Consider the following 17,459-nt stretch of genomic DNA (forward strand, 5'->3'; position numbering starts at 1 on the left):
AGTTATTTAATTAAGTCTGTTACAGGCAAATATATCAATTTGATATCAATTTGTCCTTTGTGGTTTCTGCATTTATGTTCTGTTTAAAAATCCTTTATTATCCTGAGGTCATTAAATAACCTCTATTATCTGATATTATCTTTCACACAGAGGTCTCTAACCTGCCTGGAGTTGGTTCTTTGTGTGCTAGGAGGTAGATTCCAGTGTTATTTTATTTTTCCATATAGTTAATGGTCTTAGTACCATTTATGAAAAGACCCTTCTTTCTCTCCACCTCAGTGTGAACTCACCATTCCATTCCCTTGGGCTATTTATCTATCTCTGCACTGAGACCCACTTGTCCAAACTGCTGTAACTTAAAATAAAAGTCTTGATTTAGGTTAGAGCAAATGTCCTCATTCTGTTCTTTGACTGGCTTTTGCAATCAACTTGTCAACATTCTTACACCCAAAAGACCTATTATTTGGGGTTTAATGGGAATTGAACACTTCTAGGTCTTCCATAGATTCATATCCATTTATTTGTATCTTTTTGCCTGCCTCTCTACAATGTCTAATCATTTCTCCCACAAAGTGTCTCAAGATCCTTTCTTAGACTTGGAACTGGTAAAATGACACATCTAATGTTATTGCAACTCTTTGAAAATTTCATTTTCCAGTTTCTTGATTCTGGTATATAGATATAGAACCATTTTCTGTATATTATTTTTGTATGCGGTAACGTTTCGCAACTCTCTTACTAAGTGTAGTAATTAATGTTTCTATATTTTCTAAACTGATAATCATATCATCTGTGTGTTCCAATTTCCCTCCTTACTGTGCTATAAATGTAGCATTACAGTGGTGAAAATTGGTTTCCTTGTCTTTTTCCCTACTTCAAAGGCAATGCTTTCAAGGTTTCACTTTATGTGTGATGTTAGCTACTTTTCTCTATACTACCAATTATTAAATGAAAGAAGAACCTTTTATTTATACTTTGGTAAGAATTTTATGGCAGGAATTGATGCTAAATTTTATCAAATATTTCTCCTGGATATATGATGTTATATTTCACTGAGTATATTTAATCTCCATTTATTGGGGAAATAGTATCATTTTTATTTTCTTGACATCAATCTTTCTATACATTTTCTACTGTTCCTTGTGTTAGATAAACCTTGCACTCCTGCAATAGGACTGTTCTCAGAGTGTATTTTCCTCTTGATAACCTGTTGAATTCAGTTTGCTACTATTTTGTTGAAGATATTAGGCTTGATATCATCAATAGATTAAACTGTGTTACTTCTTCATATTTACCTTGTCAGATTTTGGTATCAATGATACGTTCTACATATAAAATGAATTAGAGGGTGTATTCCATTTTTCAATACTACAGAAGAATCTGTATGAACATGGAATAATTGCATTCCAGAATACTAAGCACAATTTAACAGTAGAGTGAGTGGGCTTAGATTTCTGCTGTGAGATTATTTATATGGTTCCATTTATTTAAAAAACTACCAGCTGGCAGAAAAAGCTTTTGACAAAATTCAACACCCATTTATAATAAAAACCCTCCAGAAAGTAGGCATAGAGGGAACTTTCCTCAACATAATAAAGGCTATATATGACAAGGCCACAGCCAACATCATTCTCAATGGTGAAAAACTGAAACCATTTCCTCTAAGATCAGGGACAAGACAAGGTTGCCCAGTCCACCACTATTATTCAGCATAGTTATGGAAGTTTTAGCCACAGCAATCAGAGAAGAAAAAGAAATAAAAGAAATCCAAATCAGAAAAGAAGAAGTAAAGCTGTCACTGTTTGCAGATGACATGATACTATACATAGAGAATCCTAAAGATGCTACCAGAAAACTACTAGAGCTAATCAATGACTTTGGTAAAGTAGCAGGATACAAAATTAATGCACAGAAATCTCTTGCATTCCTGTACACTAATGATGAAAAGTCTGAAAGAGAAATCAAGGAAACACTCACATTTACCACTGCAACAAAAATAATAAAATACCTAGCAATAAACCTACCTAAGGAGACAAAAGACCTGTATGCAGAAAACTATAAGACACTGATGAAAGAAATTAAAGATAATACAAACAGATGGAGAGATAGACCATGTTCCTAGACTGGAAGAATCAACATTGAGAAAATGACTATACTGCCCAAAGCAATCTACAGGTACAATGCAATCCCTATCAAACTACCAATGGCATTTTTCACAGAACTAGAACAAAAAATTTCACAATTTGTATAGAAACATAAAAGACCCCGAATAGCCAAAGCAATCTTGAGAAAGAAAAACGGAATTGGAGGAATCAGGCTCCTGGACTTCAGACTATACTACAAAGCTACAGTAATCAAGACAGTATGGTACTGACACGAAAACAGAAATATAGATCAGTGGAACAGGGTAGAAAGCACAGAGATAAACCCGTGCACATATGGTCACCTTATCTTTGATAAAAGAGGCAATAATATACAGTGGAGGAAAGACAGCCTCTTCAATAAGTGGTGCTGCGAAAGCTGGACAGGTACATATAAAAGTCTGAAATTAGAACACTCCCTAACACCATACACAAAAATAAACTCCAAATGGATTAAAGACCTAAAGGTAAGGTCAGACACTATCAAACTCTTAGAGGAAAACATAGGCAGAACACTCTATAACATAAATCACAACAAGATCCTTTTCGACCCACCTCCTAGAGAAATGGAAATAAAAACAAAAATAAACAAATGGGACCTAATGAAACTTAGAAGCTTTTGCAAAGCAAAGGAAACCATAAACAAGATGAAAACACAACCCTCAGCATGGGAGAAAATATTTGCAAATGAAGCAACTGACAAAGGATTAAGCTCCAAAATTTACAAGCAGCTCATGCAGCTCAATATCAAAAAAACAACCAAATCCAAAAATGGGCAGAAGACCTAAATAGATATTTCTCCAAAGAAGATATACAGACTGCCAACAAACACATGAAAGGATACTCAACATCACTAATCATTAGAGAAATGCAAATCAAAACTACAATGAGGTATCTCCTCACACCAGTCAGAATGGCTATCATCAAAAAATCTACAAAAAATGAATGCTGGAGAGGGTGTGGAGAAAAGAGAATCCTCTTGCACTGTTGGTGAGAATGTAAATTGATACAGCCACTATGGAGAACAGTATGGAGGTCCCTTAGAAACTAAAAATAGAACTACCATATGACCCAGCAATCCCACTACTGGGTATATACCCTGAGCACACCATAAATCAAAAAGAGTCATGTACTACAATGTTCATTGCAGCTCTATTTACAATAAACAGGACATGGAAACAACCTAAGTGTCCATCGATGGATGAATGGATAAAGAAGATGTGGCACATATATACAATGGAATATTCCTCAGCCATAAAAAGAAACGAAATTGAGTTTTTTGTAGTGAGGTGGATGGACCTGGAGTCTGTCATAGAGAGTGAAGTAGTCAGAAAGAGAAAAACAAATACCATATGCTCACACATATATATGCAATCTAAAAAAAAAAAAGGTTCTGAAGAACCTAGGGGCAGGACAGGAATAAAGACGCAGACATAGAGAATGGTCTTGAGGACATGGGGAGGGAGAAGGGTAAGCTGGGACGAAGTGAGAGAGTGGCATGGTCATATATACATTATCAGATGTAAAATAGATAGCCAGTGGGAAGCAGCCACATAGCACAGGGAGATCAGCTTGGTGCTTTGTGACCACCTAGAGGGGTGGGATAGGGAGGGTGGGAGGGAAACGCAAGAGGGAGGAGATATGGGGATATATGTATATGTATAGCTGATTCACTTTGTTATAAAGCAGAAACTAACACACCACTGTAAAGCAATTATACTCCAATAAAGATGTTAGAAAAAAAAGATTATCGACTGTACAACTTGTCTATTTTCCATTGTGTGAGTTTTGTCATAGTTTTCTAGGAATTGATCAACTTGTAATCCTCTGTTCTTTGTGAATTTTGTACACACATTGCAACAAAATATGGATCTGTATTTTGCTACATCTGTGTTCAGAGAGCTTACTTATCAATGTGAAAATTGCTGTCCCAGGACAACTGAAACTTTATAACACAAAATTCAGTCATGAAATAATTCCAAGTATTATTGTGTGGCCAACATTTTCCCTTATTCTGCTTCAATGAATTGAAACATCTCTTATTAACAGGAACCCTCAAGTGTTCTTGGTAAGGATCTAGATGGTCTGCCACAAAAACCCCAGTGGACAGGTATCTTGTCTACCTCAGCCCTATGCAACAGGTAGACCCAGGGTGACAGACACCAAAGACCACCAATGGAGTCTGAACAAGCTAGGAAAATGTGACTAAGGATTATTACATGGAAAACAACCCATGATATAAAAGAACTGCCTCTCTCCCTCCAGGATACACCCAACAATCCATGTTTCCATTAACTTAGATGTAGAAATGTTTTCTGCATATTGACTTCTTTAAACAGTAATCCTACTCAAGAATTGTACACAGTCTAAAAATTATTTTGGGGGTTCTCTGAATTGATAATCACATCATCAGCATATTCCAAATTTAGATTCATGAAAACTTTTGCCAGTGATTTTATGATCCTTCATACTTGACTCAGTGGTTAGAGTGGCCTATGTGTACTGTCACTCACATCAGGGTTTCCAGATACCCATTAACTGGGATGTTGCTGTTGCTGCTATTGTATATGTATTTTATAATATAAAAAAAGAACACTTCTATACAATTTGCTAAGAATATTATGGAAGGAACTGATGCTCCATTTTATCAAATTTTTACCTAGATATAGGATGTTTAAATTTAATCAACCATTTGATTCTGCGCTTATAGAGATGATCACATTTTTTGCATTCAATCTCTTAATGTCAAGCCTTATATCTATTAACGTTGACAACATTCAACCCAAGGTGCATCCTGGAATATGACTTTCATAACTGATCTCTACGCCCAGCATATATGACTGAATTCCTTTTACTGACATTTAATTTATGATTTGGGCTTTGATAATCACAGTAGATACGTCTGGAACTTCACTCATTCTTCCTGCCTTTCTTCTGTGGTTCTGGTATCTAAGTTATATTCTTTGCATAAAGAAAGTTATGGAGTGCATCTCCTTCTTCTGTCTCTAAGACCATCTCCACAAGCATGGAATAATAGTTTTTCAGGATATTTTGTAGAGTGTACCAGAGAACTACGAGATAGTTCTTGACAATATTTTTCACTATTCTTCATGCTGATTGACAAGTCATACAACTCCTCGAGATTTCTATATCTTCTTGTGTCAGTTTTCATACAGTTGGCCAGGCTTTAGTCAAATTTCACAACTTTTCAAAGCTTTTATTTTAAACCACTTTCTAATATTCTCCGAATGCCATTTTTACAGAAATGCCTGGTGGGATGTACGGTATCTATACACTCCCGTATATCATCCTATGCTCGCACGGTCTCAAACAGTTACGGGTTGGCACCTAGGAGTCAATGTGGAATGGCAGCCCCCCCCCACTCAGCATTAAGACTCTCTTCACACAAGATGAGTAACCTGATTTCTTAGACTGCCCATTCTTCCAGCCACGAGGCAGAGACACTCACTAACCTTTAGGAAAATGCAAGGAAATAAAGAGTGCTTTGCCCATCAGAGTCTGCTGCTAGTACACTAACTCCTCATTAGCAAAGCAGACTGATGGGGCAGCAGCGACTTATTCCTTTCCGTTCCTAAAATCATCAGTATAACGCCACGGGGAATACGGACCCGCAGCATCCAAACAGTTTGAAGACAAAGACAAAATCCTATTGCATTTAAGAAGATCACCCTAAATAGCACAGGTGACTCTATTCCAATCTTCCTTTCTTTCTCCCTTTGCAAGATCGTGACAACGAACTTGGCCTATCTTCTGCTATCTACAGTCAACTGGAGCTTCCCTATCTAGGAAATTGAATGAAGGGCATCCCAGAAACCTCAAATCTGATCATCCAGTGTTCACTCCTAAGATAATTCCAAGCGGGACTGGATGACCAACATCTCCACTACTCTGCAATCAATGAAATTGAAACCCCATCTGGCAACCCGAGACCCAGCATGAGCCATGTGGTAGCTGTCAGGAAAGACATACCATGGGAGGAAAGTGACATATCCCCAGGTCTACCTCAGACCCCACACATCAGGGAGAGCTGGGGTCCCGATACCAGGAACAACCGGAAGGCTCTGGGCAGGTGCTAAGACACTGTGACGGGGACTTGCCGCATGGAAACAGGTGGACAAAAATGGCCCCTATTCCTTCCACATCCACCCTCTCCATCCATCCTCCCCCGGGCAAAAATGGCTATAAACGTGGCACGTGGAAGACTGGGAGGCTACCGGCGCGTGAACACCCATCCGTGGAGGCCGTGAGACAGTTCCCTCATCACCTCCAAATAGGCTAGCTTAGTATCCTCCTCCAGGACTGACCTGTGACATCCAGGTGGAAGGAGACCCTCTGGCCCCCGGCCTCGCAGCTGTACTCCCCGGCGTCTGCTTTGCCCGCCTGCTGCACCACCAGCCGCCGCCCTCGGCCCGTGGCTTCCACACGCACTTTCGAGCTCGAACTCAGCTTCTTTCCATCCTTGTACCACGTCACCTCTGTCTGGGCCTGGGCCACCTCGCAGCTCAGCGTGGCACTGGCCCCCGCCACAGCCTGCACTTCACTGCGTGCCGGCTGCTCCTTGGCAAACACCACCTTGGGCTCTGGGGACAGGGAGGGATACACGGGTCAAAGATACCATCTCAGTCAGCAAAGCAGCCCCGGGCAAAGGAGACCTGAGTGGGGAGCCATGGGCCAGGAGTGTGCGAGGGGTGAGAAGGTGGGGCGGGGGCCAAGCTGGAGAATTTCCAGGCTCTGCACCAGCCGTGTGCCCTGAAGAAGTCCCCCTGCTTTTCTCAGTGACAAGTAACACAAGTGATGCATTCTCCCTGGGTTCCTCGTGAGCTGTTCCAGGGGTTAGGGGTGTGGGTGGAGGGTGCGCTTTTGGAAGAGACTTCTCCCCTGCTCATGGCATCTGCGGGGTCTCACACAAGTGTTCCCACACCTTCCCAGATGGGGCCACAGTCTTCTCCATATGCCTAAACAGGGAAGTTGTACCTGCAGTCCATGGAAATCACTGAGGCTCGCTGCCCTGGCCTACACTTAGTATGGTCAAATTGTGGCAATCTGGGGGCAGGGCTGGCACCTCCCCGTGCCTTTCTTTTCCATTGTCTGAGGAATAAAGAAGCTGAGCACCTTTCCCCGTATGACTGGGGTCCCCATTACTCTTTTGTTCTTCCTGGTGACACTATTCAAATTTTTGCCCACTCACCAATAGTAGGCTCTCTCTTCTCTCCATTCATTTCTAGGCATTCTTTATGCATTGAAATACGAGAGAAGGACAGATTGCTAGCTTTCAAGGTTATTCCCAACTGTGGGACTCGCATTTTCACGGTGTGATCGAGTCCTCTGATGAATCAAGTTTTTCCCTTCAATAGTATCACCAATGTCCTTTTCAGCCCTTTGAGTTTGGAGCATTTGTGTTCCATTTAAGAAATCTTCCCTTATCTTCGGTCTTTAAAGAAACCACTGTACCACAAGACTGTTTTCATTTGTACCTTTTAACACAGAGCTTTCTAACCCACCAAGAGTGTACTTTTGTGTGTGGTGTGAATTGTCAGTACAGTTTAATATTTCCCTAAGGGTAAGTGGTCCAAGCACTATTTATGAAGACAACATACTTCCTCGGCTTCTCGAACAGACAGAACAGTGTCAGATGAAATTGTGGCGGAGGGGAGGGGGCTAGGAGGGGGGCGGAGGGGCGATTTGTCCGTGGTGGCGCAGGAAACCACTGATGCAAGGAACTCTTGCTGACCTCACTACTACGTTCCTCTGATGCGGTAAATATTGCTGCACAGGGATCCCCTTATCTTGAAAACTATATAGCCTCATGATAATTCTTCACAAGGCTGAAAGGAAGTGCTCCCACCGCGCTTCTGCAAGCAAATAGCACAGTGGCTGCACCTTGCCTTTGGAATCTGCCTGCTATTCTACCATCCGACCACCCAAATCGCAGATTTGGTTCGATTTTCATTGTTAATCAACATCTTTGATATTTCTCCTAAGATTATGGTCCATCGATGGAAACCTCTGACTCTCTCTCAAGAATCTGTACTAATTACCCCACATAGTCTCGTAGCAACTTTTATCGGACCTGGAGTTAGACACATGATCCAATTGTGCCATTTTAACTCTTTCACAAAAGTTTCACTTTCCAAGCGTTCTCACCAGTGCTTAGCTGTGCAAATGTCTTCTGCGTGTTCATTCTCTTACACCCTAATCTTCCTCAACAATCGTACACAGCCTAATAATTCATCCATCGGATTGTCTGAGTGGATAATCACATCACCAGCAAATTCTACCTTGAGTTTTTCTAAACCCTTTGCCACTGATTTTATGCTCCTCCTGTCTTCACTCGGTGGCTACAGAGGCCCACGTGTATTCTCCCTCACATCAAAGATTTCCAGGGACACGTTAAGGGGGATGCTGCTCTGGTTGTTGCTGCTGTTGTTGTTGGAGGAATTTTATTATACCATTACAAAAAGAACAATTTTATAAAGTATGATAAGAATTATATGGCAGGAACTAGTGCTCAGTTTTATTATAATATTTACCTGGATTTGGAACGATCAAATTTCATCAACCATTTGATTCTCTACTCATTCAGAGGACCACATCCTTTTGCATTCAATCTCTTAATACCAAGCTGTATATCTATTAACGTTGTCAACATTCAGGCCAACGTGCAATCCTGAACTATGACTCTCATCACTGATCTCCACCCCGTGGATGCATGGCTGAATGCCTTTTGCTAACATTTCATTTATGATTTTCGCTGTGATATTCACAATATATACGTCTGGAAGTTCATTCATCCTTCCTGCCTTTCTTCTGCGATTCTGGTATCCATCGATGTTATTTTCTGAACTTAAACAGACTTATGGAGTGCATCTCCTTCTTGTGTCTCTAAGACCATCTCCACAAGCATGGAATAACAGTTTTCCAGGATATTTTGTAGACTCTACCAGAGAACTACAAGGTAGTTTTGGGAAGATTTTTCATTATTGGTCCCACTGATTGACAAATCATACAACTCTTTGAGTTTTCTACATCTCCTTGGGTCAGTTTTCATGCTGTTTTCAAGGATTTAGTCAAACTTCACAACTTTTCAAAGCTTTTATCTTACAACACTCTCTAATATTCTCCGAATGCCACATTTCACAGAACTGCCCGGTGGGATCTGGGATATCTATACACACCATAAATCATCCTTTGGTCACATGGTCTCAGACAGTTATGGGTTGGCACCTAGGAGTCAATGTGGAATGGCAGCCCACCCCTACTCAGCATTAAGACACTCTTCACAAAAGACGAGTAACCTGATTCCTTAGACTGCCCTATGTTCCAGCCACGAGGCAGAGACACTCACTAACCTTTAGGAAAATGCAAGGAAATAAAGAGTGCTTTGCCAGTCAGAGTCTGCTGCTAGTACACTAACTCCTCATTAGCAAAGCAGACGGATGGGGCAGTAGCGACTTTTTCCTTTCCGTTCCTAAAGTCATCAGTATAACGCCACGGGGAATACGGACCTGCAGCATCCAAACAGTTTGAAGACAAAGGCAAAATCCTATTGCATTTAAGAAGATCACCCTAAATAGCACACGTGACTCTATTCCTATCTTCCTTTCTTTCTCCCTTTGCAAGATCGTGACAACGAACTTGGCCTATCTTCTGCTACCTAAAGGCAACCCGAGCTTCCGTATTCAGTAAATTGAATGAAGGGCATCCCAGAAACCTCAAATCTGATCATCCAGTGTTCACTCCTAAGAAAATTCCAAGCGGGATGGGGTGACCAACATCTCCACTAATCCACAATCAATGAAATTGAAACCCCATCTGGCAACACGAGACCCAGCATGAGCCATGTGGTAGCTGTCAGGAAAGACATACCATGGGAGGAAAGTGACATATCCCCAGGCCTACCTCAGACCCCACACATCAGGGAGAGCTAGGGTCCCGATACCAGGAACAACCAGGAGGCTCTGGGCAGGTGCTAAGACACTGTGACGGGGACTTGCCGCATGGAAACAGGTGGATACCAATGGCCCCTCTTCCTTCCACACCCACCCTCTCCATCCATTCTCCCCCGGGCAAAAATGGCTATAAACGTGGCACGTGGAAGACCGGGAGGCTACAGGCACGTGAACACCCGTCCGTGGAGGCCGTGAGACAGTTCCCTCATCACCTCCAAATAGGCTAGCTTAGTATCCTCCTCCAGGACTGACCTGTGACATCCAGGTGGAAGGAGATCCTCTGGCCCCCGGCCTCGCAGCTGTACTCCCCGGCGTCTGCTTTGCCCGCCTGCTGCACCACCAGCCGCCGCCCTCGGCCCGTGGCTTCCACACGCACTTTCGAGCTCAAACTCAGCTTCTTTCCATCCTTGTACCACGTCACCTCCGTCTGGGCCTGGGCCACCTCGCAGCTCAGCGTGGCACTGGCCCCCACCACGGCCTGCACTTCACTGCGTGCCGGCTGCTCCTTGGCAAACACCACCTTGGGCTCTGGGGACAGGGAGGGATACACGGGTCAAAGACACCATCTCAGTCAGGAAGGCAGCCCAGGGAGAAGGAGACCTGACTGGGGAGCCGTGGGCCAGGCGGGTGCGAGGGGTGTGGAGATGGGGTGGGGGCCAATCTGGAGAATTCTCCAGGCTCTGCAAGAGCCGTGTGCCCTGCAGAAGTCCCCCTGCTTTTCTCAGTGACAAGTAACCCAAGTGATGCATTCTCCCTCGGGTCCGTGTGAGCAGTTCCGCGGGGCGGGCGGATGGGGGGAGGGTGCACTTTTGGAAGAAACTTCTCCCCTGCTCATGGCATCTTTGGGGTCACACGCAAGTGTTCCCAAACCTTCCCAGATGCGGCCACAGTCTTCTCCATACGCCTAAGCAGGGAACATTGCACCTGCAGTCCATGGAAATCACTGAGGCTCGCTGCCCTGGCCTACACTTAGTATGGTCAACTTGTGGCAATCTGGGGGCAGAGCTGACACCTCCCCGTGCCTTTCTTTTCCATTGTCTGAGGAATAAAGAAGCTGAGCACCTTTCCCCGTATGACTGGGGTCCCCATTACTCTTTTGTTCTTCCTGGTGACACTATTCAAATTTTTGCCCACTCACCAATAGTAGGCTCTCTCTTCTCTCCATTCATTTCTAGGCATTCTTTATGCATTGAAATACGAGAGAAGGACAGATTGCTAGCTTTCAAGGTTATTCCCAACTGTGGGACTCGCATTTTCACGGTGTGATCGAGTCCTCTGATGAATCAAGTTTTTCCCTTCAATAGTATCACCAATGTCCATTTCAGCCCTTTGAGTTTGGAGCATTTGTGTTCCAATTAAGAAATCTTCCCTTATCTTTGGTCTTTAAAGAAACCACTGTACCACCGGACTGTTTTTTGGTTTGTACCTTTTAACACCGAGGTTTCTAACCCACCACAAGTGTACTTTTGTGTGTGGTGTGAATTGTCAGTACAGTTTAATATTTCCCTAAGGGTAAGTGGTCCAAGCACTATTTATGAAGACAACATACTTCCTCGGCTTCTCGAACACACAGAACAGTGTCAGATGAAATTGTGGTGGAGGGGAGGGGGCTAGGAGGGGGGCGGAGGGGCGATTTGTCCGTGGTGGCGCAGGAAACCACTGATGCAAGGAACTCTTGCTGACCTCACTACTACGTTCCTCTGATGCGGTAAATATTGCTGCACAGGGATCCCCTTATCTTGAAAACTATATAGCCTCATGATAATTCTTCACAAGGCTGAAAGGAAGTGCTCCCACCGCGCTTCTGCAAGCAAATAGCACAGTGGCTGCACCTTGCCTTTGGAATCTGCCTGCTATTCTACCATCTGACCACCCAAAACGCAGATTTGGTTCGATTTTCATTCTTAATCAACATCTTTGATTTTTCTCCTAGATTACTGTCCATCGATGGAAACCTCTGACTCTCTCTCAAGAATGTGTCCTCATTTCCCCACATAGTCTCGTAGCAACTTCTATCAGACCTGGAGTTAGACACATGATCCAATTGTGCCATTTTTACTCTTTCACAAAAGTTTCACTTTCCAAGCATTTCTCGCCAGGAATTAGCTGTGGAAATGTCTTCTGCGTGTTCATTCTCTTACACCCTAATCTTACTCAACAATCGTACACAGCCTAATAATTTATTCTTCGGATTGTCTGAGTGGATAATCACATCATCAGCAAATTCTACCTTGAGTTTTTCTAAAGCCTTTGCCAGTGATTTTATGCTCCTCCTGTCTTCAATCAGTGGCTACAGATACCCACGTGTATTCTCCCTCACATCAAAGTTTTCCAGGGACACATTAAGGTAGATGCTGCTCTGGTTGTTGCTGATGCTGTTGTTGGAGGAATTTTATTTTAACGTTACAAAAAGAACACTTTTATACAGTATGATAAGAATTATATGGCAGGACCTGGTGCTCAGTTCTATCATACTATTTGCCTGGATTTGGGACGATCAAATTTCATCAACCATTTGATTCTCTACTCGTTCAGAGGACCACATCCTTTTTCATTCAATCTCTTAAAACCAAGCTGTATATCTATTAACATTGTCAACATTCAGGCCAACGTGCAATCCTGAACTATGACTCTCATCACTGATCTCCACCCCGTGGATGCATGGCTGAATGCCTTTTGCTAACATTTCATTTATGATTTTCGCTGCAATTTACACAATATATACGTCTGGAATTTCATTCATCCTTCCTGCCTTTCTTCTGCGATTCTGGTATCCATCGATGTTATTTTCTGAACTTAAACAGACTTATGGAGTGCATCTCCTTCCTCTGTCTCTAAGACCATCTCCACAAGCATGGAATAACAGTTTTCCAGGATATTTTGTAGACTCTACCAGAGAACTACAAGGTAGTTTTGGGAAGATTTTTCATTATTGGTCCCACTGATTGACAAGTCATACAACTCTTTGAGTTTTCTACATCTTCTTGGGTCAGTTTTCATGCTGTTTTCCAGGATTTAGTCAAACTTCACAACTTTTCAAAGCTTTTGTCTTACAACACTCTCTAATATTCTCCGAATGCCACATTTTACAGAAATGCCTGGTGGGATCTGGGATATCTATACACACCTACAAATCATCCTATGGTCGCATGGTCTCAGACAGTTATGGGTTGGCACCTAGGAGTCAATGTGGAATGGCAGCCCACCCCTACTCAGCATTAACACTCTCTTCACAGAGGACGAGTAACCTGATTTCTTAGACTGCCCTATGTTCCAGCCATGAGGCAGAGACACTCACTAACCTTTAGGAAAATGCAAGGAAATAAAGAGTGCTTTGCCAGTCAGAGTCTGCTGCTAGTACACTAACTCCTCATTAGCAAAGCAGACGGATGGGGCAGTAGCGACTTTTTCCTTTCCGTTCCTAAAGTCATCAGTATAACGCCACGGGGAATACTGACCTGCAGCATCCAAACAGTTTGAAGACAAAGGCAAAATCCTATTGCATTTAAGAAGATCACCCTAAATAGCACAGGAGATTCTGTTCCAATCCTCCTTTCTTTTTCCCTTTGCAGGATCGTGACAACAAACTTGGCCTATCTTCTGCTACCTAGAGGCAACTGGAGCTTCCCTATTCAGGAAACTGAAGGAAGGGCATCCCAGAAACCTGAAATCTGATCATCCAGTGTTCACTCCTAAGATAATTCCAAGCGGGACTGGGTGGCCAACATCTCCACTACTCTGCAATCAATGAAATTGAAACCCCATCTGGCAACACGAGACCCAGCATGAGCCATGTGTTAGCTGTCAGGAAAGACGTACCATGGGAGGAAAGTGACATATCCCCAGGCATACCTGAGACCCCACGCATCAGGGAGAGCCAGGGTCCCGACACCAGGAACAAAGGGAAGGTTCTGGGCAGGTGCTAAGACACTGTGACTGGGCCTTACCGCATGGAAACATGTGGATACCAAAGGCCCCTCTTCCTTCCACACCCACCCTCTCCATCCATTCTCCCCCGGGCAAAAATGGCTATAAACGTGGGACATGGAAGACTGGGAGGCTACAGGCGCGTGAACACCCGTCTGTGGAGGTCGCAAGATAGTCCCCTCATCACCTCCAAATAGGCTAGCTTAGTATCCTCCTCCAGGACTGACCTGTGACATCCAGGTGGAAGGAGACCCTCTGGCCCCCGGCCTCGCAGCTGTACTCCCCAGCGTCTGCCTTGCCCGCCTGCTGCACCACCAGCCGCCGCCCTCGGCCCGTGGCCTCCACACGCACTTTCGAGCTCGAACTCAGCTTCTTTCCATCCTTGTACCACGTCACCTCTGTCTGGGCCTGGGCCACCTCGCAGCTCAGCGTGGCACTGGCCCCCGCCACGGCCTGCACTTCACTGCGTGCCGGCTGCTCCTTGGCAAACATCACCTTGGGCTCTGGGGACACAGAGGGATACATGGGTCAAAGACACCATCTCAGTCAACAAAGCAGCCCTGGGCAAAGGAGACCTGAGTGGGGAGCCATGGGCCAGGCGGGTGCGAGGCGTGCGGAGGTGGAGCGGGGGCCAAGCTGGAGACTTCTCCAGGCTCTGCACCAGCCGTGTGCCCTGAAGAAGTCCCCCTGTCTTTCACAGCGACAAGAAACACAAGTGATTCATTCTCCCCCAGGTGCCCGTGAGCTGGTCCCGGGGGTGAGGGTGGGGAGGGTGCACTTTTGGAAGAGACTTCTCCCCTGCTCATGGCATCTGCAGGTTCACACGCAAGTGTTCCCAATCCTTCCCAGATGGAGCCACAGTGCTCTCCATACACCTAAGCAGGGAACGTTGTACCTGCAGTCCATGGAAATCACTGAGGCTCGCTGCCCTGGCCTACACTTAGTATGGTCAAATTGTGGCAATCTAGGGGGAGTGCTGACTCCTCCCCGTGACTTTCTTTTCCATTGTCTGAAGAATAAAGAAGCTGAGCACCTCTTCCCATATGACTGGGGTCCCCATTACTCTTTTGTTCTTCCTGGTGACACTATTCAAACTTTTGCCCACTACACATAGTAGGCTCTCTCTTCTCTCCATTCATTTCTAGGCATTCTTTATGCATTGAAATATGAGAGAAGGACAGATTGCTAGCTTTCAAGGTTATTCCCAACTGTGGGACTCGCATTTTCACGGTGTGATCGAGTCCTCTGATGAATCAAGTTTTTACCTTCAATAGTATTACCAATGTCCATTTCAGCCCTTTGAGTTTGGAGCATTTGTGTTCTATTTAAGAAATCTTCCCTTACCTTCGGTCTTTAAAGAATCCACTGCATCACCGCCCCGTTTTTTGGTTTGTGCCTTTTAACACAGAGCTTTCTAACCCACCAAGAGTGTACTTTTGTGTGTGGTGTGAATTGTCAGTACACTTTAATATTTCCCTATGGGTAAGTGGTCCAAGCACTATTTATGAAGACAACATACGTCCACGGCTTCTCGAACAGACAGAACAGTATCAGATGAAATTGTGGCGGTGGGGAGGGGGCTAGGATGGGGGCGGAGGGGCGATTTGTCGGTGGTGGTGCAGGAAACCACTGCTGCAAGGAGCTCTTGCTGACCTCACTACTACGTTCCTCTGATGCAGTAAATATCACCGCACTGGGATCCCCTTATCTTGAAAACTATATAGCCTCACGATAATTCTTCACAAGGCTCACAGGAAGTGCTCCCACCACGCTACTGCAAACAAATAGCATAGTGGCTGCACCTTGCCTTTGGAATCTCCCTGCTATTCTACCATCCGACCACCCGAAACGCAGATTTGGTTCGATTTTCATTCTTAATCAACATCTTTCTTTTTTTCTCCTCAGATTACTGTCCATCGATGGAAACCTCTGACTCTCTCAAAAATGTGTCCTAATTTCCCCACATAGTCTCGTAACAACTTTTTTCAGACCTGGAAGTAGAAACATGATACAATTGTGCCATTTTTACTCTTTCACAAAACTTTCACTTTCCAAGCATTTCTCGCTAGGACTTAGCTGTGGAAATGTCTTCTGCGTGTTCATTCTCTTACACCCTAATCTTCCTCAACAATCGTACACAGCCTAATAATTCATCCATCGGATTGTCTGAGTGGATAATCACATCATCAGCAAATTCTACATTGAGTTTTTCTAAACCCTTTGCCACTGATTTTATGCTCCTCCTGTCTTCACTCAGTGGCTACAGAGGCCCACGTGTGTTCTCCCTCACATCAAAGATTTCCAGGGACACGTTAAGGGGGATGCTGCTCTGGTTGTTGCTGCTGTTGTTTTTGGAGGAATTTTATTTTAACGTTACAAAAAGAAGACTTTTATACAGTATGATAAGGGTTTTATGGCAGGAACTGGTGCTCAGTTCTATCATACTATTTGCCTGGATTTGGGACGATCAAATTTCATCAACCATTTGATTCTCTACTCGTTCAGAGGACCACATCCTTTTTCATTCAATCTCTTAAAGCCAAGCTGTATATCTATTAACATTGTCAACATTCAGGCCAACGTGCAATCCTGAACTATGACTCTCATCACTGATCTCCACCCCGTGGATGCGTGGCTGAATGCCTTTTGCTAACATTTCATTTATGATTTTCGCTGCGATATTCACCGTATATACGTCTGGAAGTTCATTCATCCTTCCTGCCTTTCTTCTGCGATTCTGGTATCCATCGATGTTATTTTCTGAACTTAAACAGACTTATGGAGTGCATCTCCTTCTTGTGTCTCTATGACCGTCTCCACAAGCATGGAATAACAGTTTTCCAGGATATTTTGTAGACTGTACCAGAGAACTACAAGGTAGTTCTTGGGAAGATTTTTCATTATTGGTCCCACTGATTGACAAGTCATAAAACTCTTTGAATTTTCTGCATCTTCTTGGGTCAGTTTTCATGCTGTTTTCCAGGATTTAGTCAAACTTCACAACTTTTCAACGCTTTTGTCTTACAACACTCTCTAATATTCTCCGAATGCCACATTTTACAGAAATGCTTGGTGGAACCTCGGATATCTATACACACCCACAAATCATCCTATGGTCGCATGGTCTCAGACAGTTATGGGTTGGCACCTAGGAGTCAATGTGGAATGGCAGACCACCCCTACTCAGCATTAACACTCTCTTCACAGAGGACGAGTAACCTGATTTCTTAGACTGCCCTATGTTCCAGCCACGAGGCAGAGACACTCACTAACCTTTAGGAAAATGCAAGGAAATAAAGAGTGCTTTGCCCATCAGAGTCTGCTGCTAGTACACTAACTCTTCATTAGCAAAGCAGACGGATGGGGCAGTAGCGACTTTTTCCTTTCCGTTCCTAAAGTCATCAGTATAACGCCACGGGGA

At 43.9% G+C, this 17,459-nt stretch overlaps 1 protein-coding gene across 1 annotated transcript in view; it reads right to left on the bottom strand.

Annotated features, from left to right (window-relative positions):
• OBSCN (obscurin, cytoskeletal calmodulin and titin-interacting RhoGEF) overlaps nt 1-17,459 on the bottom strand; it is a 154,880-nt gene that overhangs the window by 103,950 nt on the left and 33,471 nt on the right. The window contains 3 exon segments of the mRNA XM_081234056.1: nt 6,467-6,742; nt 10,364-10,639; nt 14,266-14,541. Coding sequence (XP_081090182.1) covers nt 6,467-6,742; nt 10,364-10,639; nt 14,266-14,541 — 828 coding nt within the window.

This window comes from Mesoplodon bidens, assembly GCF_964165515.1.
Source record: "Mesoplodon bidens genome assembly, chromosome: 4".
NCBI classification, from domain to species: domain Eukaryota; kingdom Metazoa; phylum Chordata; class Mammalia; order Artiodactyla; family Ziphiidae; genus Mesoplodon; species Mesoplodon bidens.